The sequence below is a fragment of the Brachyhypopomus gauderio genome, chromosome 4 (genome assembly GCF_052324685.1).
Source record: "Brachyhypopomus gauderio isolate BG-103 chromosome 4, BGAUD_0.2, whole genome shotgun sequence".
Taxonomy (NCBI): Eukaryota; Metazoa; Chordata; class Actinopteri; order Gymnotiformes; family Hypopomidae; genus Brachyhypopomus; species Brachyhypopomus gauderio.
In genome coordinates, this window is record NC_135214.1 from 19,193,155 (window position 1) to 19,218,541 (window position 25,387).

The window sequence follows — 25,387 nt, forward strand, 5'->3', positions numbered from 1 at the left end:
AATGACAATAAAAGTAAAAGTATTGTGTTTATGTCGGGAATTTGTAGATTTGCATATTTTAAGCATGAATTAGAGATTATTGCTCAAAAAGAAAAACATATATAGTAACACATTTGGTAAAATCTAATACACACTTAATTACTATATTACATGGTAACATATCGAGTTGCTGCATAGCCTCAATTAACACAGTTAGCACACTTTAGGACTGGCACAGTTTTCAATCGTGGCAACTGTTCACACATATTTCTTGATTTTTAAGCCAATGTCTAATTTCATTTTCCTTATACATTAGAGTAGAAAATTTACTGGTCTTGTTTTTTTCTTTTGTACTCCCTATATGATCCTGATTAACTGATGTACTGAAACATTTTTCCCAGCAGCACAGCGCATAAACTGTAGAACCAGTAAACTCCTGCATTTGATTTATGGTTTACAAGCAATTTCAACTTATCCAAGAAAGAATATCCACCTTGTTGGTGGTATTGCTGTGTTAGCCCAGGCCTTTGAGGGGAAGGGGTTGAGCTCATTTACTGCCAGTGGATGTTACACGCCAAGCCTGCTAACAAAGGCATTAGGCCATGGCTGAAAAAAGGCTTATACAATGTTTACAATAAAGTTTGAAGTGTTGCCTGGCAGCAGAATGTACACAATTAAAGCCCAGTGTGGTCATGCTCATTATCTGTGCTCCACACTGAAAGAGCGCCCATTGTGTTCATATGATTCTCATTCTGGGAACTTTGTGACGAGAGTGAAACGAGGCTCCAGATCTCAATGGTGCCCACAGCAATGCTGCTGCACTCTGCCAAGAGCCTCTCTCACCCGCACAGGAAAAAGCCCTCCAAAGGCCTATCAGTGCAGTGACACCGTCAATGTGGCACACGTGGGCGGGCCAGCCGGTAATAGCCCTGCCTTTGTCAACCCATGTAAACATGTCATTAAATTAATACGTGACGAAATAAAGGGGAGTTGAAAAAGGCCTGAACTTGACGCTCTGTGCCAGCACTCAGTTGCTATAAAAGGTGCGAATGCATGAGATGGATATTTCTATGCAGGCATTAATGAAAAACTCCTAAACAAACCAAAAGGTGCTAGATAAGTTTTGACTGCATAAGCAGGCAGTGTGGGAAATAACAGTCAGTGTTATTTACTTTCATTTCAAATAATACACAGGTTTTCATTCATATTTTATAATCACAGAGGGTTACTGATTTAGTGATTTTTAGGTTTTGGTGTTATAAAATATGCTTCTCCCAAGCAAGCAATTGCTGTTTAAACATTTGGCATCTGTGTATTCAGTTTGTAACATGCAGTCTAAATTGCAAACAGACCTACCAAAATGTACTGAACTATGCAATGCATCAGTTTATAGATAGATTTTGTCTCATGAAAACACATCTGGAACTTGAATTCAGTGTTTTATAGATATAATTATAGTTTAAAACAAGGTATGCAGTCATTTTAAACCTAAACATTAGCAGCACGCAAAAGAAACTTGAAAAAGAATCCCAACGTACGAAAAATCACCGACTGTTTCACCAAAAGTCAATTCTCAGATTTTTTGTGAACCGATTTTAAAAATCTATGTTTGCACCATTCTTCCAAGGTGTGGTTTTGCTTGTGTGAAGATGATTGTATGGTCAGTGTTGAAGATGAAGAGGTCCTTCTCTGTAAAAGGATGGCTTGTGAAGGTGGAGGGCAGTTCTCTCCTGCCTGTCTCCCTCAGTGTGGCGGTCCAAACTCTGCTCAGCTGCCGAGCTCATTAGACCCAATCATGTGTCTGTCTGCTGTCTGGCGCTGGAGAACCCACAATTAGGGAGGCAAATGGTGACGTCAGTTCCGGTCACAATTGGAAATGCTTTGTAAGATTTTTCAATGAATAAATTAACAATAACCGAAGTTTAGCACTAATAAAGCGCTCGCTTTTATTTCAACCTTATTTGATCGGTTCATAAACTGCCTTACGGTCTAGGCTACTGGTCAGAAATGTTATAAAAAAGAGTTACCCACATTTGCTGCTCCACTTCTAATCATACTCAGCTCTCCTACCCCCCCCCCCCTCTTTTTCTCACTCTCTTCCTTATACACACACATTCTCTGCGACTCGGTCTCTGTGTGTGTGTGTGTGTGTGTGTGTGTGTGTGTGTGTGTGTGTGTGTGTGTGTGTGTGTGAGAGCGCGGTCTTCCTGTGTGGCAGTACGACGTGCTCCCTCCCACACGCGAGCACGGCGAGCTCTTGAAGCTCGTGCGTACCCACGGCGACCGACACACTCGTCGGTGTGGCGGTTGCAGTTGACGATGATCGCGTGGCCTCTTACGAAGAGTTTGGGCCCCCGGCTGCTGCCGAGCAACAGACGCAGGAAGGTAAATAAAGATGCGGGGATTTCAGAAAACAATCTCACTGTTGGCGCAGAATTTACCAACTGCCACTGAAAGAGGCGGTACATGATAATTAGAGGAAGCAAGAGAGAGATAGAGAGAGAGAGAGAAAGAGAGAGAGAGCGGGGGTGGGGAGAACAGGGCCTTGCTTATGAAGATGTAACGTTTTGTCATGTCAGAGTAAATTGGATTGTGTTTGTAATTGAATTGAGAATGTGAGAGAGAGAAAGAGAGAGAGAGAGAGAGAGAGAGAGGCAGTGAGAGTGGGAGGGAACTGGAGCAATGTATTGAGGGGCAATGGTAGAGATGGGAGTGAACCCTGCTTGCTCTGGCCAGAGGAACACTTTAACTAATGTACTGAGTTCAAAACCACTTATCCTTTCATTTGGACATTTTCTCCTCATTTTCACCTTGTGCCCTTGCAAAGGAGAGAGCTACAGAATAACACTATAGTGACGGAGAGAAGGGGGTGTAATAAAAAAATTGATGTAACAGAATGGAAACCTATTTGTGTGGGCAAATGAGTGTGTGTGCGTGCGCGCGCGCGCGTGTGTGTGTGTGTGTGTGTGTGTGTGGGTCAGAGTGCTGTATGTGATGTATGGTAGAAATGAGTGTCTATGGGTGAGGGCCAAGCATTTTTGTATTGGTGGTTCCTCTGCACACAGTGCATGGACAGCTGGTTCATGTCAAAGCAACTTGCTTTGCACCTGATTTGTGACAGTGAGACTGTATGCATTATTCTTCTGCAGGCCTATATCATTGAGATTGTAGTCATACCTCATAATATACGAAGAACATTCTGAAACCTTTATGGACCCATGTTCGCTTTTTCTTTGCAATGTTTTGTCTCTCTCTTTCTCTCTCTCTCTCTCTCTCTCTTTCTCTCTCTCTCTCTGTGACCTACTGGTACTGTTGTTACTGTGTTTTTCTCTTCTCTCAGTGATGACCCACTGCCATTAAGCACTCATTCAGCAGCAGTAGGTCACTGGAGTTGCTCTGTCTGCCTGTGGGTAGCACAGTGTTATCCATCTTTAGATCTGGTCATGCTTTCATATCGGTCATCTTAGAAAGTGTGTGCCTCAGTAAAAGTAGAAGTGATGAAATAAGCCTATATGAGGTTGACGGACAACAAAAGGTGGAGGTGATCGATCCACACCATAAAACTCTATATTGATACTAAACACCAAACTTACCATAAATCCTTTTTTCAGTATTTATGGACCACAAAAAATATTCAGACAACATAAATTTCAGTATGCTCATCTCATGTTTATTCATTTTTATGCATTTACCAAATTATCTGTTACAAGTTTATATTGCATGATTTCACAGACCTTTTACTGATACATGCCAGTGACCTAGATGTTAACCTTTATAGTGATGTGACACTAATTTCTCCCCAATTCTTAATCAGCAAATTGGTTTTAACTCCTAGGACAGGTGATGAATTATAGCATCACATTTCTGTGTTTGTTTGTGCAGTGCTTTGCAATAGGTATACAATTTCTCCTGTGTTTTTAAATGCTTGTAATAGGGAGCTATTTGACATACTTAGACTCTTCCCGAAAGGATCTTCCATTGCAAATGTCAGCATAGCCTTTGTAATTCAAACAAGGGGAATTTTAAAAAGCAGAGCAATTTGCCAAATTGGATTCAATTAAATGAAGGGAAATGAATAAATAAACCAATAATAAGATATCAAATGCTTATTGTTACATACATCAAGTTCATAGCACACCCTAATTCTCAAAGACAAGGTATTGACAATGACCTATTTGCCATGCTTCAGTGTTGCAATCCACTGGGCAATAAAACTAAACTGAAAATATTGTATTTGTAATCTGTATTTATATAATACTGTAACAGTCTATTTAATGTCCTAAATTATTGTTGATAGTTCTTCCATTTGGAACTTATTTTTCTTAAATATCTCTCATGGCTACCACTTTACTTTGTCTGACTTTAAATCATTTGAGTGCCTCATACAGGTTTTTCAGGGCACGATCTGTGATGGATTGTTGTTGCTTACCTGATAGAGTTCTCACCTGGTGTTTTTGTGGCAACATAAGATGATGCATAATGGTATAACAGTGACACAAATGACAAGGAGTATCTCTGAGGCTCGGTGTTTCATTGTGTAGGCTGTTAAATGAATTTTCATTCAGAATGTCATAAAGTGTCGTCAGAGCTTAGCGAGAGAATGGAACAGCAGAGTTTGAGATTATTCGCATTGCAGTGTGTGCTTGAGGTCACATTAGAATTCAGAACAGCAGACTGAAAGTGCTGAGGCCATGGGGATATTTTAGTAGATAACAGGAAATGCTGGGTTGAGGTTTGAGGACAAGCCATCAGAGTTTCAGGTATAAAGAGAGAGAGAGTGAAAGAGAGAGGTGAGAAACAAAAAATAGAAGTGTGTGTGTGAGTGTGTGAGAGAGAGAGAAAGAGAGAGAGAGAGAGAGAGAGAGAGGCAAGCAAGCCAGAAAGGCAGATATTCTGCTTTAAGTGTTAAGTACTCTACCCTGGAACCTACTCACTGTGATTTAATAGCTTGAGCAAAGAAGGCTGATATAGTGTACTTGGACAATACTCATTTTCTTCATTTGATAGTTTGTCCACATTCAGGTCACTGAATTGTGAGGAACTACTCCAAGAAACTGATTTGACCTCATTAGCTTTGCTTATAGAGTAGCCTGTTTATATTGGGGTTTTTTATTTTACTTGTCCATCTTTTTAAATACATCAGTCCACTCGAGATGTACTGTAAGACGTGCAATTTTTGCTTTTTCATTTGGAAACTGCTATGCTGTATACTTGTTTTTACATATTTAAAATGTTTCCACTATTTATACTGCGTAGGTGTAACAAATGAGCTCTTAACTCTTAAACTGGTACTTGCCTACTGCGTACAGCTGCTTAAAAGAAGCAAACAACGAACATCTCGGACAAAACATGAATTTTCGTGATTGTGTATTTGGTTACTTTGTACTGTTAATTCAGTCCAGAAGACACACCGATCTCTAAACCACAACGTAGCTGATGGCCGCGCAGAGGAATGTGAAGTATGCACGCTTGAGGAAAACGGGGGGAGTGAGAGGTGGCAGCGTATAGCATTACAGCAAGTATATGAAAAAACGGAATTTAAAATAATGTACGTGGTGCACAGCATTGAGTATTATTAGAATCTGTGGCGATTGTCAAAACCTGTCCGCAAACCATCTTCCTTTTGGTGCAGATTTAGTTCTTGGTTCTTTGAGGTTCCCCATGCCAGACAGCATAATGGTTTCTTCCATAGTGGGAGGGTTTGTTCTGTGGGGAGCTCAATGCAGATCAATGAACGGAGCTAAACAAACGGGTTGGGCAATCGAAGTTGAGCACGGTGGTGGGATATATGGGCACCGCACCTCAGCATATTACATTCTTACGTTTTGGCTGAACAAATAAGTAAAAGTCAGATCTAGTAGTAGCTTCGACAAGTGTCTGTGTTTCATAGCAGTAAATGTACAACTTTAGTGCCATTTTACCTCTTGGATTCTAGCACTTACAAGCAAGCGAATAACAACTGACAGTAAATCATCTTTGCTTGCGGAAATTTGATATTTCAATGATGATTTTTGCGAATTCTGGCAACCCACTAAGAACTACGTATCGTAAACAGGTAAAAAAAAAAAAACCCGACGCGTTACTTAACACTTGTTTATATTTGTGTACATTTAGTCTAGTTTTTTTAAGTGAGTTTTAACCGCCGAATAATCTGAACTAGCCTTAATGTTTCTATTGAGTTTTCGGTGTTCATGGTAGGCCTAGTAAGATTGTAACATATTACGTGAACATAATGCATGTACTACGTTACTTACAGACCTATTTGGTGAAATGTAATTCAACCTAACCTCAGTCTGCAGTTTCATTTAAGGTCTTTCCGGTCATTTGATGGATTCTATGCCTTTTATCCATAACATGTTTGTATGTCAATGTATGTTGTGGTTTTTAGATAAGAGTTTCCTTTCTAATTTATATTGTCACCGGTGTTTTAGCATTGGACAGGTCATTCACTTTTTCTATCAAACTTACTTTAAAATTGTTCATCTTTATATATTTATAATAACATGTCTTTTCCTGATATCAGCTCTAACATTTCTCTTTATAAACCTTGAAAGCGAGTGTGTCAAAGAACACAAATATTTGCTTTGGTAATAGCCAAAAGCAATGAATGTGAACTATACTGCTAAAAAAATACTAGTTTCATGCCAACTTGACTTGGTTGAAAAAGCCATCGTTGAACATGCCACAGATTTGAGCAGCATACCCCAGCAGTCACAGTTTCTGTCCAGGTGAGGATGGCAGGTGAAATGACTGTGAATGACCTTGTCTTATACATGAATCCTGACAGAACAGAATTGCTCCTGTGCATTCAAATGTGTTAAATAATGTTTAAAAATAGGGATGCCATGCTTTCAGTGCCATTCCTAATTGCGAAGTCTGATTTATCAGCACATCAGCAGATTAATTGGTTGATAGAGAGAGAGGGGGAGAGTGTGACTGAGTGGAGGGGAATATTCACAGGCGGGTTTAGCAGGGAGACAATATGTGAGTGAGGAGAAGTCAGTAACACTCAGGGAGCGGCCTGTTTCTGGTAGGCCCGAGTATTTCCAGCGCGGATATGACAAGCTATCTGAGTCTGGGGCAGACCGATAAGAGTCTAGTCTCTCCCCTCCTTACCTCCCCCTCTCCATGTCTCTCCCTCTCGTGGTCTTTCTGTTCTTTTCTTTCTATCGTGAAGCTCAATACAAATATAGAGGTAAGAAACTGGCAATAGTGCTTAAAGATGCTGTTTATTTTGCAACACTGGATAGTGAAACTCTTCCTGCTCAGGAGAATTTCCTATAATGAATGATCAGATAATCTGATTTGGTTTTTAAGAGGCTCACTATAAAAGGAGTCTTAATAGATGCTGTCTTTAGATGAAAAATGAACTCTCTCTTCTGTAATTTTTATGTTGTTTCACTAACAGAAATGTATGAGTTCATGAAACCCTAATGTAAGGATGGTGATTTACAATCACCAAGAGTCGTCTTGGGTAGTTTCATGTGTTAAAATGTGTATATCGATAACTGCATTTACAATAGCATCTAAAAAGGTGACCGTTGAGCTTAGACAGGCAACACATGAAAGACTTCACTGTTACTGATTGGGTCCCCAGGACTGTATTAATTCATCAGGAGTACACACACACCCACACACCCTATGTTAGCGTTGTGTAAATGTTATGTAGCACTGTCTTTTCTGTAAATTGTTGTGTAGCTAACGTAAAAAATGTTTTAGCTTTGTTCATATATAAGAATTGTTCCTCATGCACAATAAAATAGTAATTGCGATTTGGAATATATAATTCATTTCATAGCCCCATCATGCTCCCAAAACACACTCCTGATCACAGTATGATGTCTGCCATAGAACTCATTTTCCTCATCTGCTTTCAAGCAGATGTTAACAGAATTTGGATAGAGTTAGGCCTGAATTGAGCTTCAGTGTGATCGTGAAAGGTACCCCCATATCGTCTTCGGAAAAAAAGTTTGATTGTCTTTGAAGTCTTGCCAGCGAGTTTTAGGAGTTTTCCTTCTTGTACGTCTCAAAGTCCCGTCTCCCTTGATGTGACCTCGAAGCCTCTACGGCTGTTTTCAACTGCGCCGTGCAGGGCCCTCGTGTAGCCTGGTTGTCTGAATGGCCACTGCCATAACTGCCTCTTTGTGTAGAGACCTTTTAATGGAATGATATTTTGTTCGGCGTTGCTTGATCTCGCCGAGCTGAGGCATGGTTTTCAGCACCCTGCAATCTCAGTCTTGTGTAGTAGGGCTTTGGCTTTGATGCATCTATTTTGTGTGTGTCGAATAAAATAAATACAGTTGACATCCATCCTGTGACATGAAGATGAAATTCTTTGCTTTAAAGAATTTGTCGTTGTCGTTGGCCTCTGTTTCCGAATACCGTGCAAAGTTGCAGAGCCTTCACACGATGAAGTAAACGTTGTGACTGGAGTAATAGTCTCGTACTGTCAAAGAAAGAATCAAACCAGCTGATGTAGATTGGCATATAAGTGGTATAATAAGCTGCTATGGCCGCACCTGAATCAGGCCGTGTTGTGTTCTAGTGAGGCCTGTCTCGGCATTGCCGTCTTGTTCAGGGAGCCGGAATGGAGAAAGGAAGTGGTCAGATTCTAAAAGGAAATTCCTGCAGATTTTTGCTTTCGGCCAAAGACTAATGTCTGGATCCTAAACATTTGGAACAAAGGCATAAACAAGACGTTCCCGAGTCCAGAGCAAACTGGGTGATTGCTGCTATTCATCAGCCAGAGTTGTGGAATTAATGAGTGCGATATTAATGCTTGTGGAATACCAATCCCAGATCAGCCCTTGGAATAATCCGGGTAGGGTGTGTTTTCCTTCAGTTTACCTGTCATAGATTTGTCTGTATGCAATATAATCACTGGATTAGTGAGTGTCTGCATTGGAGAGTGAGACTATGCCATGTGACCAGTAGAGTCTTGGTGTAGTCAGCTATTAGACAGAAAGCATAGAGAGAGATCACTCGTAATTCATTAGTAAACTAAGTTGGTCGATATTAGTTCTCATCACTTTGCTTTGTATTACAGCGGGTGGTAGCTTTGCTAATATTGTATCCAGCCTCTGAATGGTTTGGATGAAGCTACATTATGTAAACTCTGAATTTCAGAAGTTATCTCTCTAGCCATTGTTTTTACCCAGTTGTTCTGTCGGTAGTCAGAACAAGGGGGCCTTTCATCTTTTCTCCTGCTAGTGACTGAAGTGGGAAACTAGTACACCCCTACTCTGGAAAAGACATTTTAAAGCTTTCTGTCCAGCGATCTATTCGGAAATACTTTCAAAATGGTCAGTTATCAGCAGAGAAGTGCAGTCAACTGTTCCCAAAACAAACTATCTATGTGCAAAGTGATTTGTCCCAGCCAAGTAATTTAGCACTGGCTTTCCTGGCTAATCACATGCTAGGCTGGCGTGGCCAACAACAAGGTTAAATGTGCCCAGCTTCAGAGTCTGAGAGCAGAATGTGCTGCCAGTGTAGCACCAGCTAGGTCATCCGTCCTCCTGGAGAACTGGTCATTTAATCATCGCCGCTAGTTCGCAAAGCAGCCGGTGCTCAACAATTAAAGGGGAACGAATGCAGATCCCAGAGCTATCTGGGGTTGGGATCCGAAAGAAGTGTTGAGTTGCAGAGGCGAGGATCCGGGAAAATGCTGGAAAGACGATCTTGGCTGTCTGGAGCACTCCAGAGGCTGCGATTGCTCAATGCTGCCACAACTTCATTCTTCAGATACCAAACTGCTTCCTCTTTCTTGTGACTCCCCTGAAAAATACGGAAAGGGAGGGGGGGGGGGGGGTGAAAGAAAAAAAAAGCACGCAATGAGAGTGTAACAGAGTGAGCACTTGAGGAGGAAAAGCTCCCGGCTCAGAACATCTGTGTCCATGCAAACAGGACGGAAGTGATTGGCTGTGCCACACAAGAGCTCTTTTACTACATGAAGAATAGGGCCGTCTACCAGGCCCGGTCCAAGCCTGTCCAAATATCCCCCAAGATTTCCCCTAGTACGTATGGGCTTTGAATACAGAATGCGTTTCTGATTAAGGGTTCGCGAAAGGATTGATCTTCATAATGCACACTGCTCATATATTTTATGCGCATGGCACATATTTGAATGGTGTCTGCAGAATAGGTATGAGTTCAGAGGATTTGTTTATGTTCCTCTTTACCCAAATGGTTATGTGTTTACTTGTATTTAACTCTTTTTTTTTTTTTTTTTTTTTTTTTATTAAATTTTTTTTAAGCTAGAATAAATGTGTTTTATGGATGCTTTAAATTCCAAAGATTTTATGAGTCTATAATGCTGTCAGAAAGTGTATTTTTAGTTTTGCAGACCTAAAATAAAATGCAAAATGCTTTGGTCTTTCGCCTTATGCTGGTTTACACTCGTACACACACACACACACACACACACACACACACACACACACACAGCAGCGATTGACGCAGTGTTGTCATGCTTTTCCCGTTGCTTACTTGTCATTCCCAGATATGCCTTTCTGGGTCGATGGCATGGGAGGTCGTTGGCATGCAAGTGATTTCCTGAATATCTGTGCATGTGTGTGCCTGTGTTCGTGTATATATATTTGTGTGTGTGTGAGAGAGAGAGGAAATGTTACAGACCCATGAAGTAGTGAAAGGTTATATTTCAGGTATGGAGCTGTGGACCTGTAGGGTTCTGGTAGGCTCGTTGCAAGTGTATCCCCACATCCCTCATGCTAACATACACTTTGCTTACACAGCTTTTTTTTTTTTTAGATCGTTGGCAAAGACAATGATGTGCAAAAAACAACAAAAAACAAAGAAAACTCCAAATACTGCAAGTGAGGCAGTGCGCGTGTCCCGTAGCAACACACTTTGGCTTGCAGTGCGTAGTCCGCATCCCTTCTCTTTGTTTTATCATTTTTTTCCTCCATCAGCTCTCTGGGTCAGGGCTACATGCTCCAGTGCATCTGTTTTCTACTGAGAGGAGAGGAAAAACTTCAGAAGAGATATGAAACGCACAAAGATGAACGACACTGAAGCTCTGAGCTGACAGCACGCAGTCAGTTCTGTACACAGCAGGCTACTCGATGCTTTTAGACTTCCTAGTAGCGTTTTTTTTTTTTTTGTTTTTTTTTCCTTCCCCCGTTATCCAGAAAAATATGCAGGTCTCTCTCTCTGCGGCGCTAGGTAAGAAGCAGCACCCCGTGTTTGTGCGAGAGGTAGCCAGACTGACCGAGCTGTGCTTCGTGCTGGCCAGGCAACTTTTTAGTGCCAACGGGTCTGCATAAGCGTTACCGCAGCACGGTGTAGGTGGCTCGTGCGTTAGCGTCTCCGAGCGAGGTTTGTGCAGCAGCAACTGCCCCGCCTTGCCCTCATTAGGATTCAGCGGCGGGCCCAAACTGCTCCTTCTACACTAAGTGTGATCAATTGAACTCCAAAGTAGCCCTTCAAACCAGGTTTGGTCTCTTCTTCTTAATCCGTGTAATGAATGCTGTGGCAGAGCGCAGGATTAGCCAAACGCTTTAGCTCTTTGCAGCCCACAAGCAGCTTTTGTTTATCCAGTGTTTATCTAATGACTGTCAGTGGTCCCGGGAGTCATCCTCACACTCGCCACATTGTGTTCAAACAAATGGGGGGGGAGGAAAAATGGCACAAACTTGTCCATTCTCACCTCTTTCATTCCCTCTGTCGGATCTAAAGGGCCACGTTTACCTTTCACGCCCTCGGGTTACGTTGTGTCCTCCGGCTGACCCTGTTTGTTGATCTGTCACATTTGGCAGCCTCCTGTTGGCCCATCGTCGCAGCCCATGGCCCCGCCCAGTCCCGGAACCAACAGCAGCACCAATCAGAGCAGCAGCAGCAGCAGCACGGCAGGCTGGGAGCAGCTCAGCAAAACCAACCTGTACATCCGGGGACTGCCCCCGGCAACCACAGACCATGACCTGGTCAAGCTCTGCCAGCCGTGAGTATTCCACTTCCTCTCATTAGTGATGTTATGGATCCGCTATTGATCCCTTATTGACCCGTTTTTACCACCATCACCCCCCCTTCTTGGCTTGAGTACATGGGAGATTGGGGGTTGGTGAGCTTGGACTGAAATGGTAGTTCCATTTATAGAGGATAATGCTTTGAAAGGCTTTCGTGTTTACTGGAGTAGATGAAGACATGGGAGAAGGGGCCTCCTGCAGTTCGAAATGACTGGCTGTGACTCATTAATCCCAGTCGGACTTGGAGAGGAAAGTGCCGCTCTGAAATGGAGATCGATTACGGCTCGAGGAGGGAATATGGTCTCAAATACACAAACATCAATCTCGGGCATCAGCACGGCTTCAGTCACCACACACTGGCTTTCCTATACGGGGTCTAATCAGTTCAGCTGCAGTGCACAGGTTGTTTTTGATTACTTCCCCTGTAGTAGTAAGACTAATCTTAAAGATGACACAGGCAGTATGACCGGGAATAACAAGTTACGTGATTTTATGGTGTTCCGGGATGTGTAAACACATTTGGGGCCATGCAGCAGTTATCAGCTGTGGAACTGAACGAGTGTCCAAGATTTTGAGAATGCGCACCGGTAAAGCAGGGCCTTTATGAAGTGCGAGAGTGCTATTTGTAGATCTCTGCTCTCGGTATCACGGCTGTACTTGTGTAACATAATCGCAGTCCGTTTCCCTCGGTAACAGAACGAAGAGGATTGGCGATCCCTGTGCTAGCGGCATGCCTCTTCATTTAGAAGGGCTGTACTGGGAGGGATGTGATAAATAAATGATGGGACCCTAATACCTGTCAGGTTGTGGGATGGTTGGAGATGGGGCAGAATACACTCAGCCAGCAGCCAGAGTGCTGCAGTGAAAGAGAAGAGCTAAGAAAGGCTAATGGGCCAGTGACTGCCATTATACAAAAAGGAATGGGTGATGTGACAGGAATTTTGCATTTTAATCTGAAATGAGAGATGAGACGGAGAGCAGCGAGGGTGTACGGAGCACCTGAAGTGACTGGCAGTGCACTGGGGCAAAGGACCACCAACTCCACCAAAGGCCAGGCAGCATGCTCTCATTGAACCTTTGTGGTGACCAGTTGGGTGACTTTGAAATCTAATTTTCTTCCCATCAGCCATCCCTTCACTCCACACATGCATGCACGCGCCGACTATGAGATGTTGACTTTGCAGTGCATTCAATCTCTTTCTTCCCTCTCTATGGCTTCCCTGCAGTGTTTGCTAAGGAGGGGAGCGGCTCTTCATAGCAGATAGAAGACAAACTGGGGCAATTTCTGTTTCCGCATCATTTCCACATCATTGAGAAAGTAGAGTGTCCCTCTTGGTGGAGTGTAATTGCATAGCCAAATGTTTCAGCTATGGCTCACAAACCACGACAAGCCGCCACTTTTGAAGCGATAAAAGTTCAGACAATAAAAGGATCCTGATAGGTGGAGACTGTGTTCACTATCTCAAAATAGAAGGTTGCTACACTATGCTCACTTCTCTGGACATTTAGCTGTGGCCTTTTAAGGTAATGGATTAGTAGGGTGGTGAGGTCCAAGAGTGTGATCTCTGAACCTTCAGCTGTGTTTAGCCTAATCCTGCCATGATAGCTAAAGCGATTTCACTTTTTGAGTGTTTAACTGGCCCCGTACCTTTTAACCAGGCAGAAGAGGTTCATGGGTTTTTGTGTCCTTGGAGTGAAGTGGAATAGTGAAGATAAAGGTTGAACCCCTTGGGTTATCTGGACTTCTGCATGATTGGGTACTAACATCTGATTGCAGAGTCATAATAATAAAGATATTCATTAATAATAAGACATTTAACAAAAATCTTTATTGACCAAAATGACAAATTCATTTATAAAAAAAAACGTCTATGGACTAGTGCATCTTTCTCCATTGTATGGTCACTGGTGATGTTGAAGTTTTTAGGCCCTCTAAGCTGAATAATGCCACGTTGCATGACCCAGGCTATTTGGAGTCTCCAGCCATAGCCAGACCCTGTGGCATTCCATAGAATTAGCTGATGCATTTTGGAGTTCACTGCTCTCTTAGTACATGCTGCCCAGCTCTGGAGGCCATGAAGCTGTCCCACACCATTATACATCCACCACCACGTTTCACTTAGGGTGAGGTTTTGTTATATTGGCATGCTTTTGTCTTTGTCCCTACATGGATTCAGCCAGGTGTTGGTTTTTGTTACGGGTGAAGGATGAAAGCTTTAGGTGACCCAAAGCATCTGAAAGCCACACTGCCATATGAAACTGAGATTAGCAAAGAGCCTTTCATGTATGCAGAGTAAAGCAGTCTGTATGTCGCTGAAGAAGAAAACCAAACACTGAGACTTACCACAGCGGCGATGTGAATGTCAAATCTTTGTTAGATTTGTATATAAAAAGACACATGTACGTGTGTAGTGGACATTCATGGGATGTTGAAGCTTACTCTGCTTGTTCAGTATCCTCACATGGCTCATGGAAATCTTCTTGAGTTGATTGTATCTTAATTTGTGTATATTTGTGTATTTATTAGCTCATGTACTGAATGATTTGGCTCAAATGAATCAAATAAATCCTGCAGTGAGCGCAGAGCGAGACTTAAAGCGGTGGTCCAGTTACCTGCCGTACACATTTCGGGTGCATTTATGGTTTATAATGGTTTAGTTTCTCAGTTACTGTAGGGATTTGATAGCTGCTGTCCCAGCTAGAAAGTGGCCCATTCATGAGCAACATCACATGGTTGAGGGGAAAACTGCCCAGTCTGACTGCCGTGACCCCGGCCGGAAACTCCCAGCCACTCCACTGTGTGTCCTGTGGTGCGGTTCGGAGTGTGGGCGGGCTGTAATGGACCGTGGTATGACCCGGAGCCGCGCCGACGCCAATCAATAAGCGCACGGTGAGCAGTAACAGGAGCCCTGGTTAGGCTGAGTAATAGGACGACATCAGGCGAGGCGGCGGCTGCTTTGTTCTCCCTGCTGCATCTCTGGCAGCGACGACATCCTATCTGGTCCGTGTGGTCCACGCCGGCCCGGGCGGTTCAACTCTAATGGGTTTTCAGTGGAAGCTAATGGAGAGTGTGGAGAACAGGGTGGCTTCGTCTCCCACGGCCCGCTCGTCTCGCTGTAAAGTGGAGCGGGAGCCTCGTGAAAACCGTGTTTTGGAGAATGGCGCGGGTTCTTTGGAGAGATTTATGAACGGCATTCGCCGGTCCGCCTCCCCCATCGACCCGCTGTGCCCTTGAACACAGCAGGCTGACCCTTTCGCCTTTCCTGCCTCCCAGACCCTGCCCACTTTCCACCAGCGGTGCTGGCATTCCGATCTGGATGAGAATCCTCTAATGATTCATTTGTGAGCGGGTTGGAGGAAGCCCCTTGTCCTGCTGGCTCCAGATCCAACAGAGGAGAGCAGGAGGTCACGGCAGCCCGGGGAGAGAAGGCTGGCGCAAGCTTTAAGGGTCATCCTCCATGATTGGATCACAGATCTCGTAATGGTTTTAGTGTTTCAATAGTAATTGCCCCACCCCACCCCCACCCCACCGGTGCCTCCCGTGCTGAAGTGATGGGTGAGGTACAGTCCTCTACACGAAGGACACAAGGTCAAGTCTTCATGTAAGGAATGTCCATTTCCTTTTTTTTCCCTTGGAGAGGTCAGAGGTCAGGGTTCCTTTTATGGGTCTTGCAGCGTCCTACCGTGCTGTGTACGACTTCCTTTTCCATCCTTCCTTCAACTCTGCCCTCTCTGGTGTTACACTTGCAGCTTGCCTCTTTTCTCTTCCCAGTAAACTTCGTCCTTCCACAGTCAGGTGTAACTGTATTTCAGGGGCAGAAACAAATCTGCACGAAAGCAAAGCACCTCTCACGAGAGCAACCTTTCTAAACATCCCTCTTTGTTTCGCCTACAATAACTATAGCCAATTGCTTCTGAATTGAAGCTGTTCACACAAAAGTCCAGCTAATGTCTCACACAGGGCATATGGTCAGTATATCTTTTCAAACTACCCCACACCACACCTCCACAAATGCTTGGAGGTTAACACCCCACACATCCCGCCCTGTTTTCTCTGGGAAACACCTCTAGGGCCCCTCTCCCAAGTTTAAAATGGCCTTGCTGCACTAGGGTATTGGCTCAGGAAGATCAAACGCTTGTGCACGTCAGCCAAGGCGACCGCCATCTGGGAGCGTTTTGCCTCCTTGTTTTTCTTCTCCAGCCGCCATCTTGTTTGTGCTCGTTGTGTGGCCACCTGGTTTGTTCTGGGAAACACTCTCTGCTGCTCTGGGTATTTTGGGTTCAGTGTCGGGCTCATTTGCCCCAGTGGACAGCTTCAGTGACACTGCTCTGATGCGTTTCCTGTTTGTGGCCCAGGGCGGACCCTGCTGTGTCTTTTCGCTTCCCCGTCCTTGCTCATGTGGCATTGGCTAGCAAATGTGCTTCAAATTAGATTATTTAGAGTTTGTGTGGTGAAAGGAAATGCATTTTGTTTTCCAAATCCTCACTTTAAGGGAATGAAGAGCTAGAGCTAAATTTACATTTCATATTTTTCTTGCCCGCATGTCTTGGTTTCTGAAGGTCAGGATTGTGTCTCCAACCCAGATTTGTTTTTCCATGTAGCATGTATTCACGTTTGGAGTAAAGAGTGCTTCTTTTGAGAACACTTCAACCTGAATACAACTTCCTGTCTCTCGTGTTTGGGAGATGATGTCATAAAGTCTTGGGCAAGCTGTGTTATTTCTGTGTGTGCCTGTGTCCGATGTGCATGTGTGTGGGAATGGGGGGGGGGGGGGGTGGTTATGGGTGTGGGTGGGTGGAGAATGTTGTAAAACAGACTCCAGCTGTCTGCTGTTTTAATCCATCCACCAATACTGCTTTCTTTGTTCTTTTCACAGTTATGGCAAAATTGTGTCAACGAAAGCTATCTTGGATAAGACTACAAACAAATGCAAAGGTGTGTATCCACTGCCTGCCACAGAGTTCCACTGCAAGTGTAGTTTCTCCTCTCGTACTGAATACTGAGTGTCACAGACTCAAATGTCCAAGTGTTTGATATGCACAATATTCTGTGTGAGTAGTTTACAGTGTTCTAATTTGATTACAGAGCAATATTCTGAGGTAATAATTTGGGTCTTTGAGTGATGACGTACACCGTTGATGTCTGACTTTATTGTGTTAGATCAAACAACTCTGCATACTGGACTCCAAATCCTTTACTGTCCATTTCCATGAGTAATACAAATGATTCATGCTACATTGGCAGCTGTGTGTGTGTGTGTGTGTGTGTGTGTGTGTGTGTGTGTGTGTGTATTTGGAAACATAGAACGTGTGTAATAGTGTGTATGTGCTTGTGTAGGGCTACATGACTGTGCGTGTGTCATTGTATGCATGTCATTGTCCTGCTATGTGGCGCTGGGTGGATCAGGAAACAGATAGTCCTGCCTTTAGGCTGAGGCAGGGCGGGGCGGGGCGAGATGGGGGTGTCCTCTGTCCCAGCACTGCTGTTGTCTCTGATCTGCCTATGCTGGCTGGGTCAGGTCCTTGGTGCTGTTCCAAGGTGGCTGTAATGCTAGAGGGTGGGGGTGGCGTGGCTTAGCCCAGGGTCTGGCTCTGTTCCTGGGCTTGGCACCTCGGGGGACATGGCAGCCCTCATGATGTAGCCATAGCGCTGTGGATTATTTATATGCTGAGTAATCTCAACCTCCTTGAGGAGACTGACAGCTCTGTGTGTGTGTGTGTGTGTGTGTGTGTGTGTGTGTGTGTGTGTGTGTGTGTGTGTGTGTGTGTGTGTGTGTGTGTGTGTGTGTGTGTGTGTGTGTGAGAGAGAGAGAGAGAGAGATGCATGGGCTGTAATTGTATCTCTGTTTGCTCAGTGGCCTCTTCTTCATAGTACAAAAAGCAGTTTAAACCGAGACTGTAGAGTTTGCCCAAGTCCTCTGCAGTCGGGCCATATTCCTACGCAGGCCACACCCAAGCCCATACAACCCCCAGAAGGCTTTGCTTTCACTTTTCTTTTCTGAATATTTTGCTAGTACCGATAAGCCTAGACATATCAAAAGAATATCTCTGAGCAGAAAATGGCTCATATGGCTTCCTGTAACATGATGTTGAAAGACAGCCCTGGGTGTGTGATGACATCGCACCCGGGCCTGGGCGTGCGCCGTCGGCCGCCTCTGCCACGCGAGCCCTGCCAGCGTTTGTGGTCGGACTCGTTCGCCAGGTGATCGTAGCCGCCGCCACTGGGGATGTGTCGGTATCGGGTCATGAACGCCTACAGCAGTCTACGGGCCGGCCCAAATTAACTCTGCTCTGTGGACCAGTGCTAGAACGGAGACGAGCCGTGATGCTGGGCTGGAAACAACGGCTTCTGTGCCTGGTGTAGGGAGGCGTGAGCGCCGTGCAAACACGCTGCGCAACGGCCCAAAGTGTGGATTAGGAGCGAGGGCGGATGTGGGGTTCCTCAGGGAACGGTCCTAGGGGCTCTCCATTTTGGGCCTGGCAAGAATCTTTGTCTGATTTCCATCTTTTTGTGTGTGTGTGTATGTGTGTGCGTGCGTGCACTCTAGACCCAAAGCCCTGACAGACAGACTTGTACTTAGGATGTGCACGGAAAGGCAAATTCAGTCTCGGAGAGGAAAGGAGCAAGATGGCAAAGTGTTGTGTAATGGGAGACAGTGCAGTGTAATGGAAGTCTGTGTTCTGTACTCTCAGGTTACGGCTTTGTGGACTTCGACAGCCCTGCTGCTGCACAGAAAGCCGTCAACGCTCTAAAAACCAGTGGCGTGCAGGCCCAGATGGCGAAGGTAAGAATACACCTGTTATTCACTCACTCACTCACACTCTCTCTCTCTCTCTCTCTCTCTCTCTCCTCTCTCTCTCTCTCTCTCTCTGCCCATCTCCCTCTTCCTCTATTTTTGTGTGTGTCTGGGTCATGGGTTGGACCTGCATGTTATTTAAATACCTTAATGTCGGGGCTTTGAATCCAGAGGATTAATTCAATTTGTCTTGTAGAATGAATGAGCAATTGTGAGTCAGTGAATAGGCAAATTGTAACCATGGAATTAATTTCCTGCACTGTCTGAAGTAAAAGCAGGCAACCCGGTTAGAGCGTGGCGTTTGTCATGTGGGTGTTCACATCTCTGGTTTTGATTTGATGCTTGTTGAGGTGCTTGATTTGAAACTTTGATGAGCCAAATGTCCATGTCACAATCTGTGTTTAAGGAGTGGCTGTTTTGGTTGCCATATTCCTCCAGGTTGGTGCAGGTGGAGTCCTCTGTGAAGGGTGTGTGTAGGTGTATCTACAGCAGAGAGAAGGGAGAGTACAGAGATCATGTGATGGTAGTGGGGTGACATGACCCAGTGGAAATCCTCCCTGGGGTCATGTGTGTCTTCCCATCCCTCTCTGTCTTACACTTACACACATGCACGCGCACACACACACACACACACACACACACACACACACACACACACACACACACACACACACACACACACACACACACACACACACACACACACACTCACGCACACACATGCACACTCACTCATGCACACACACATGCACATACAGACACGCACACACACAGATGTACACACACACACACACACACATGCACACTCACGCACACACATGCACACTCACTCATGCACATGCACATACACACACACGCACACAGACACGCACACACACAGATGTGCACACACACACACACACACACACACAGGAGCCTCTTTGTTCCTCTGACAAGGCACTTCAGTCTACACAACATGCAGACTGTTTTAGACGCACCCAGATGTGGCACTAACGTAAAACTAGCCATCTTGCTGGTACCAGGACCCCCACCACCACCACCCACACACACACACACACACACACACACACACACACTTGGGTGTGGGCTTCTAGTGGCACTCAAGAGCCACGACTGAGCAAAGTGGAGTGGGACAGCAACTCTTTTCATTGTGTGAGAGTCGTAGTTAGCAGCCTTCGTCACAGCTCTCCATGCAGGACACTATTCATTCCTGAAGAGAAGTCACAGTGGTCTGAGCATGAAAAGAGATCAGAGGGGGGGGGGGAGAGAGAGAGAGCGGGGAGAGACAGAGGTGGAGGGAGAGACTGAGAGAGAGGGGGGAGAGACAGAGGTGGAGGGAGAGACTGAGAGAGAGGGGGGAGAGACAGAGGTGGAGGGAGAGACTGAGAGAGAGGGGGGAGAGACAGAGGTGGAGGGAGAGACTGAGAGAGAGGGGGGAGAGATAGAGGTGGAGGGAGAGACTGAGAGAGAGCGGGGAGAGACAGAGGTGGAGGGAGAGACTGAAAGAGAGCGGGGAGAGACAGAGGTGGAGGGAGAGACTGAAAGAGAGGGGGAAAGAGAGCGGGGAGAGATAGAGTTGGAGGGAGAGACTGAAAGAGAGCGGGGAGAGACAGAGGTGGAGGGAGAGACTGAAAGAGAGGGGGAAAGAGAGCGGGGAGAGATAGAGTTGGAGGGAGAGACTGAAAGAGAGCGGGGAGAGACAGAGGTGGAGGGAGAGACTGAGAGAGAGGGGGGAGAGACAGAGGTGGAGGGAGAGACTGAGAGAGAGGGGGGAGAGACAGAGGTGGAGGGAGAGACTGAGAGAGAGCGGGGAGAGACAGAGGTGGAGGGAGAGACTGAAAGAGAGGGGGAAAGAGAGTGGGGAGAGACAGAGAGAGAGGGATAGTGAGAGAGTGGGGAGAGAGGTGGAGGGAGAGACAGAGAGAGAGCAGGGAGAGAGAGAGAGTGGGGAGAGACAGAGGTGGAGGGAGAGAGAGGGAAAGCGAGAGAGCAGGGAGAGAGAGAGGTGGAGGAAGAGAGGGAGGTAGAGGGGTGATGAGAGGGAGGGCAGGACACAGATATAATAAGAGGGATTAAGAACAGGGAGGGGATTTGCAGCTGTGCAGGCTTTCCTGTTGGAAAATTTCACCTCCACTATTCTGGGCGTGTGTGTGTGTAAGAAGAGTTTTCCTGTGTTGTAGCGTGTGTGCGTGCGTACATGTAGTTATCTGCGTGTCCGTGGGTGTGTGTGTCGTTAACCTGCTGCAGATGGACTGTCCTCTGAAGTGTGTAAAACTGCTCGCACTCTTACATTGCTCAGTCACAGCAAAGGAAGTAAATAATTGGAGGTAGTCATGGTAACGGGCCCACTGACGCCGTGGCAACCAGGCCTTATCAAAGCACGAGGAGGTGAGCTCTGTGAGACTCTATAGGCACGTCTGAGCTGCCGGACATGGTCCTCTAACCCTTATACGCTTCCAATTAGAGCGGGACCACGGGGACAAAACAGCAGACGCTAAACCCGCTGTTGTGCCAGGAGGAGCTCGTTTGGAAGTCAAAATCTTCATTTAACTTTTCTTGGATTTTTTTTTTTTTTTTTGGGGGGGGGGGGGGGGGGTTGTGAAGTCATCTTTCTTTTTTCTTTCCCCTTTAAACACTGTTTGGGGTCATATGTCGAGTTCCATCCAGTCCTTCTGCTCTCCGTGTTTGACAGTTGTGTAAATTAGAGGGCCGGAATTACACGCGGGTCTCTGGATGAAGAGGCTCACTGCTCAAACACGTCTGCTGTCACAGATAGAGGGAAAGTAAACATCGCGTGACTAGAGCACAAAGGTGCGCTCGTGTGTGTGTGTGTGTGTGGGTTGTGTATGTGTGTGTGTGTGTGGCACCCAGACAGCAGAGGGCGGGGCTTATGCCTGACTGGCCCACAACTGCTTATTACACAGTGAAAAGAGCAGCAGCACCTGGAACCTCTCTCTCTCTCTCTCTCTCTCTCTCTCTCTCTCTCTCTCTCTCTCTCTATCCCTCTCGCTCTCTCTCTCTCTCTCTATCCCTCTCTCTCTCCCCCTCTCTCTCTCCCTCCTGGTCTGTGTCGAACTCCTCACGGCTCTGTTTACGAGGTGGGGGCTGGTGCGGGTCATGCGGGGGCCGACTGCAGGTGGGCAGACTGCAGGAGGAGGAGTGTACACCCCCCCCCCCCCCCCCCCCCCCCCCGTGAGTGTGAGTGTGCAGGAGGAGGAGTGTACACACCCCCCCCACCCCCCGTGAGTGTGAGTGTGCAGGAGGAGGAGTGTACACTCTCCTCCCCTGTGAGTGTGCGTCTCCCCCGAGGTTCTCCCCTAGCTCCTGTGTGCTATAAACAGATGTGTTATCTAGAAACACTAGTCTGCTGTCTCATACAGTCACGCGCTCACACACACACACACGCAGTTGAACGGTTTCAGCTCTCCTCCCGTGTCTGTCTCTCTCTAATGCGCACACATTACAGGTCACGTGACCTCCGTCGATCGGACAGGGATAGCTTGCCAAAACTCTGTCTTGCACAAAGTGGCCTGTTTACCCTGCAGCGAGTCCCGCGCGCACAGTCGCAGGGTTGAACGCGTGTGCGTGTTCCATCCGTGTGTATTCCCAGGCGTGTGCGTGTGTGCAGTTCTCCCCCGTCCCCTTGATCTCCTGCACACTCCAGCCAGGGTGTCTGAGCTGACGGGGGCCGTTTAGCATCGGGCGTCTACAGCTCCTCCAGCCAGCAGTGCTAATCTCCACTCGCCCAGCTCGCCCACGGATCTGCTGAGCAAGCTTTCTGGGGTGGGGGGGTCACTGCCCTCCGCCTCACACCAGCCCTGAAGCTTCACACAACGCGGGCAGCGTATGTTCAAAGTCGGGGCGGTGAGGATGAAACATTCGGTGTGTAACGCGGCGCCTGCCACGCTGTTGTCGCTTTAGACCAACCAAAGCTTAACGGCTCTGGCTGCTTCTCTCTCTCTCTCTCTCTCTCTCGGCTACGTCAGTAAGAGCCCTGGGTGGAGCACCACCAAACCAGGACCTCCACGTTGGCCGGCCTTCCTTCAACAATCTCAGTGTTGATTTTTCTGTCAAGGGTGTTACTTTGGTAATCCAGCCCCATCTCTCTCTCTCTCTCTCTCTCTCTCTCTCTCACTCTCATCCTTTCTTAGTTTTTCTTTCTCCCTCTCTTTCTTCTATTTCTTTTTGGCTGAGGTTGAATGCAGTAGGATGTTAATAAATATTAATGAGGCAGCCCCACTCTCTCTTGGGAGTCACTCTCTCTCACTCTCGCTCTCACTCTCGCTCTCTCTCTCTCTCTCTCTCAATCTCCCTCCCTCTCCCCCTTCACTCGCTCCGTGTCTGATGCTGATGTAACTTGGGGAATGAGCTGAAGTGATTCTGTTTGGAGGCGGTGGCCAAGATCTGCATGCAAATTTCAGCTCATCAGCATTCATACTGACTGACCCTTTATTAGCATTAGCTAAAACACCTAGGAGGGAGAGAGAGAGAGATGGAGGGAGGGAGAGAGGGAGAGGGAGAAGCAGTCATCTATACACGTAGTCCTCAAACAAAATACAGCCCGAAAGCGGATCATATTCATCCTGGCAGGACAGTCCATGTTTCTACTGGAGTCTATAAAAGCAGTTCCCCACTGATATGTTCTTTCCCAGTTCATCTTCATAAATCATCTCCCTGAATTTCTATATTTTTTGGACTGGTCCACAGTTTTAAAAGCACTAAGTGAAACATTGCATAGGGGGCTTGAAGCCTTGGGTAGAAGGATTTCATGGCTGTAACCTCAGACGTGTTTTTGCTAGTGTAGCTTGTGTGAGTTCAGAGGATGAAGAACTCATTATTGACAGCTATAGCCAAGAAGGTTCTTTTTTTTTACCTGGTACAAAATGGCCTGATCCTAGAGGTCCATGCTGGAATAGCCCAGGGTGCTTCTAGCTAGAGCCTTTGGATCCTTGGACCAGAATGAATTGGTGAATCAAGCAGTAATGGCCTTCTAAGCACAGACCAGGTGTGTAGGTGTTATCTGATCAAACAGAGGCTTGGGTAGAGAAACCTGTTCGCGTCTGTGTGTGCGCACACCTTTACACGGGTGTGTGTCTGTGCGTGCACGTGTGCACACACGTGTGTGTGTGTGTGTGTGTGTGTGTGTCTGTGCGTGCACGCATGTACATGTGTGCATTTGTGCGCACGTGAACCACTTGCCCGGTTGATGAGAGAGGAGACTCCAGGTGTCTTTCCAGCTGCATGTAAGCAGGTGTGCTGCTAGGGCCCACGTGAGCCGCTGCGTCTGTGCCCGCGTGAGCTCCTGCGTCAGTGTCTGCGTGAGCCGCTGAGCCCCCCTCTGTGCTGTCACGGGCCTTTTCATTTCTTTTGCTATTTGCAACTAGTAGCACCTGCTAATTGTGGACGCTAAGTAACATGTTTGAACAGCAAGTCGATTGTGAGAAGACCGTCGTCCTCCAAGACGCATCACTTCTTCACACGTTTTAAATTACACAAGCAGAGGTCCGAATTAGTCAAAACTAATTACTCAGATCTTACATGGACTGTTGTGAGCTTTAACGGTACATACTACTGTCAAGATGGAGTTTCCTCCTCTCCCCGGGCCACTTGATTAGAAACACCAACTAATATCTGAACTGCAGCGGTGCTGTGGTCAGAACCTGACCAAGGGACAGAGTTGGGGGACATATGGGGGGGACAGGCTGTCCAGCCGTCCATGTCAAACGGATGCACTACAGTCAGTAAGGTAGTTGTACAGAATGAGTAGGAAAACTTACCCATAATTCCCCAGCGTGGCATCTCTCGTCTCGTTCGTTCGCTTTCATCTCACTCGTCGCCTCTCTCTCTCCGCCCCTCCGCGTCTCCACAGCAACAGGAGCAGGACCCCACCAACCTGTACATCTCCAACCTGCCACTGTCCATGGACGAGCAGGAGCTGGAGGCCATGCTGAAGCCCTTCGGTCAGGTGGTGTCCACGCGGATCTTACGAGACACCAGCGGGGTCAGCCGAGGGGTCGGCTTTGCCAGGTGAGACACACACACACGCGCGCGCGCACACACACACCCCAGAATCGGGTCTGGATAGGATGGCATTCCATGGGAGCAACGGTGGGCAGGGAGAGGAACAGTGAGAGTGTTTTGAGTTGGGTTTGGACGGAGGGCATCGTTCTGCTGTGATTACAACATCGATACTTTGCTCCCCGATTCCCATTTGTTCCTAAAGCCCTGGGATGGGGTGAGGACTCCATGACTCACACACACACACACACACACACACACACACACACACGCCATGAGGGAACACACCTTTCTAACTGTCTCATAGCTGCTGTCTGATGTGGCATGTGGCCCTTGTACTGAATGAGCGAGTGTGTGTGTGTGTGTGTGTGTGTGTGTGTGTGTGTGTGTGTGTGTGTGAGAGAGAGAAAGGGGAATAGCTTAAATTTATCATCCACCACTGGTGTATATCATCTTACCTCACCTACCCCTGAGGCAATGCTGCTATGAACACACACTCTGACTGCAACACTGAAAAATGCACTACCACAGTGTCCAGTTCACAATTACTGAAATAAGCTATTACGTTACAGTTTCTGATTTTTTCCCCTGATTTATATTTTTTTGCCCCTC

General features: G+C 46.3%; 1 protein-coding gene across 4 annotated transcripts in view; it reads left to right on the plus strand.

Moving 5' to 3' along the window:
* The window catches only part of rbms1b (RNA binding motif, single stranded interacting protein 1b), a 35,901-nt gene that overhangs the window by 4,550 nt on the left and 5,964 nt on the right, over nucleotides 1-25,387 (plus strand). The window contains exons 1-5 of one of the 4 annotated variants that reach the window (XM_077002909.1): nucleotides 2,194-2,364; nucleotides 11,754-11,935; nucleotides 16,838-16,896; nucleotides 18,654-18,745; nucleotides 24,627-24,784. In XM_077002909.1, coding sequence (XP_076859024.1) covers nucleotides 2,299-2,364; nucleotides 11,754-11,935; nucleotides 16,838-16,896; nucleotides 18,654-18,745; nucleotides 24,627-24,784 — 557 coding nt within the window. In that variant the 5' untranslated portion in view covers nucleotides 2,194-2,298. Of the gene's footprint in view, nucleotides 1-2,193; nucleotides 2,365-5,702; nucleotides 6,035-7,021; nucleotides 7,175-11,753; nucleotides 11,936-16,837; nucleotides 16,897-18,653; nucleotides 18,746-24,626; nucleotides 24,785-25,387 lie in introns of those variants that run through there. The other 3 variants (XM_077002911.1, XM_077002907.1, XM_077002908.1) reach the window with 3 other exon arrangements.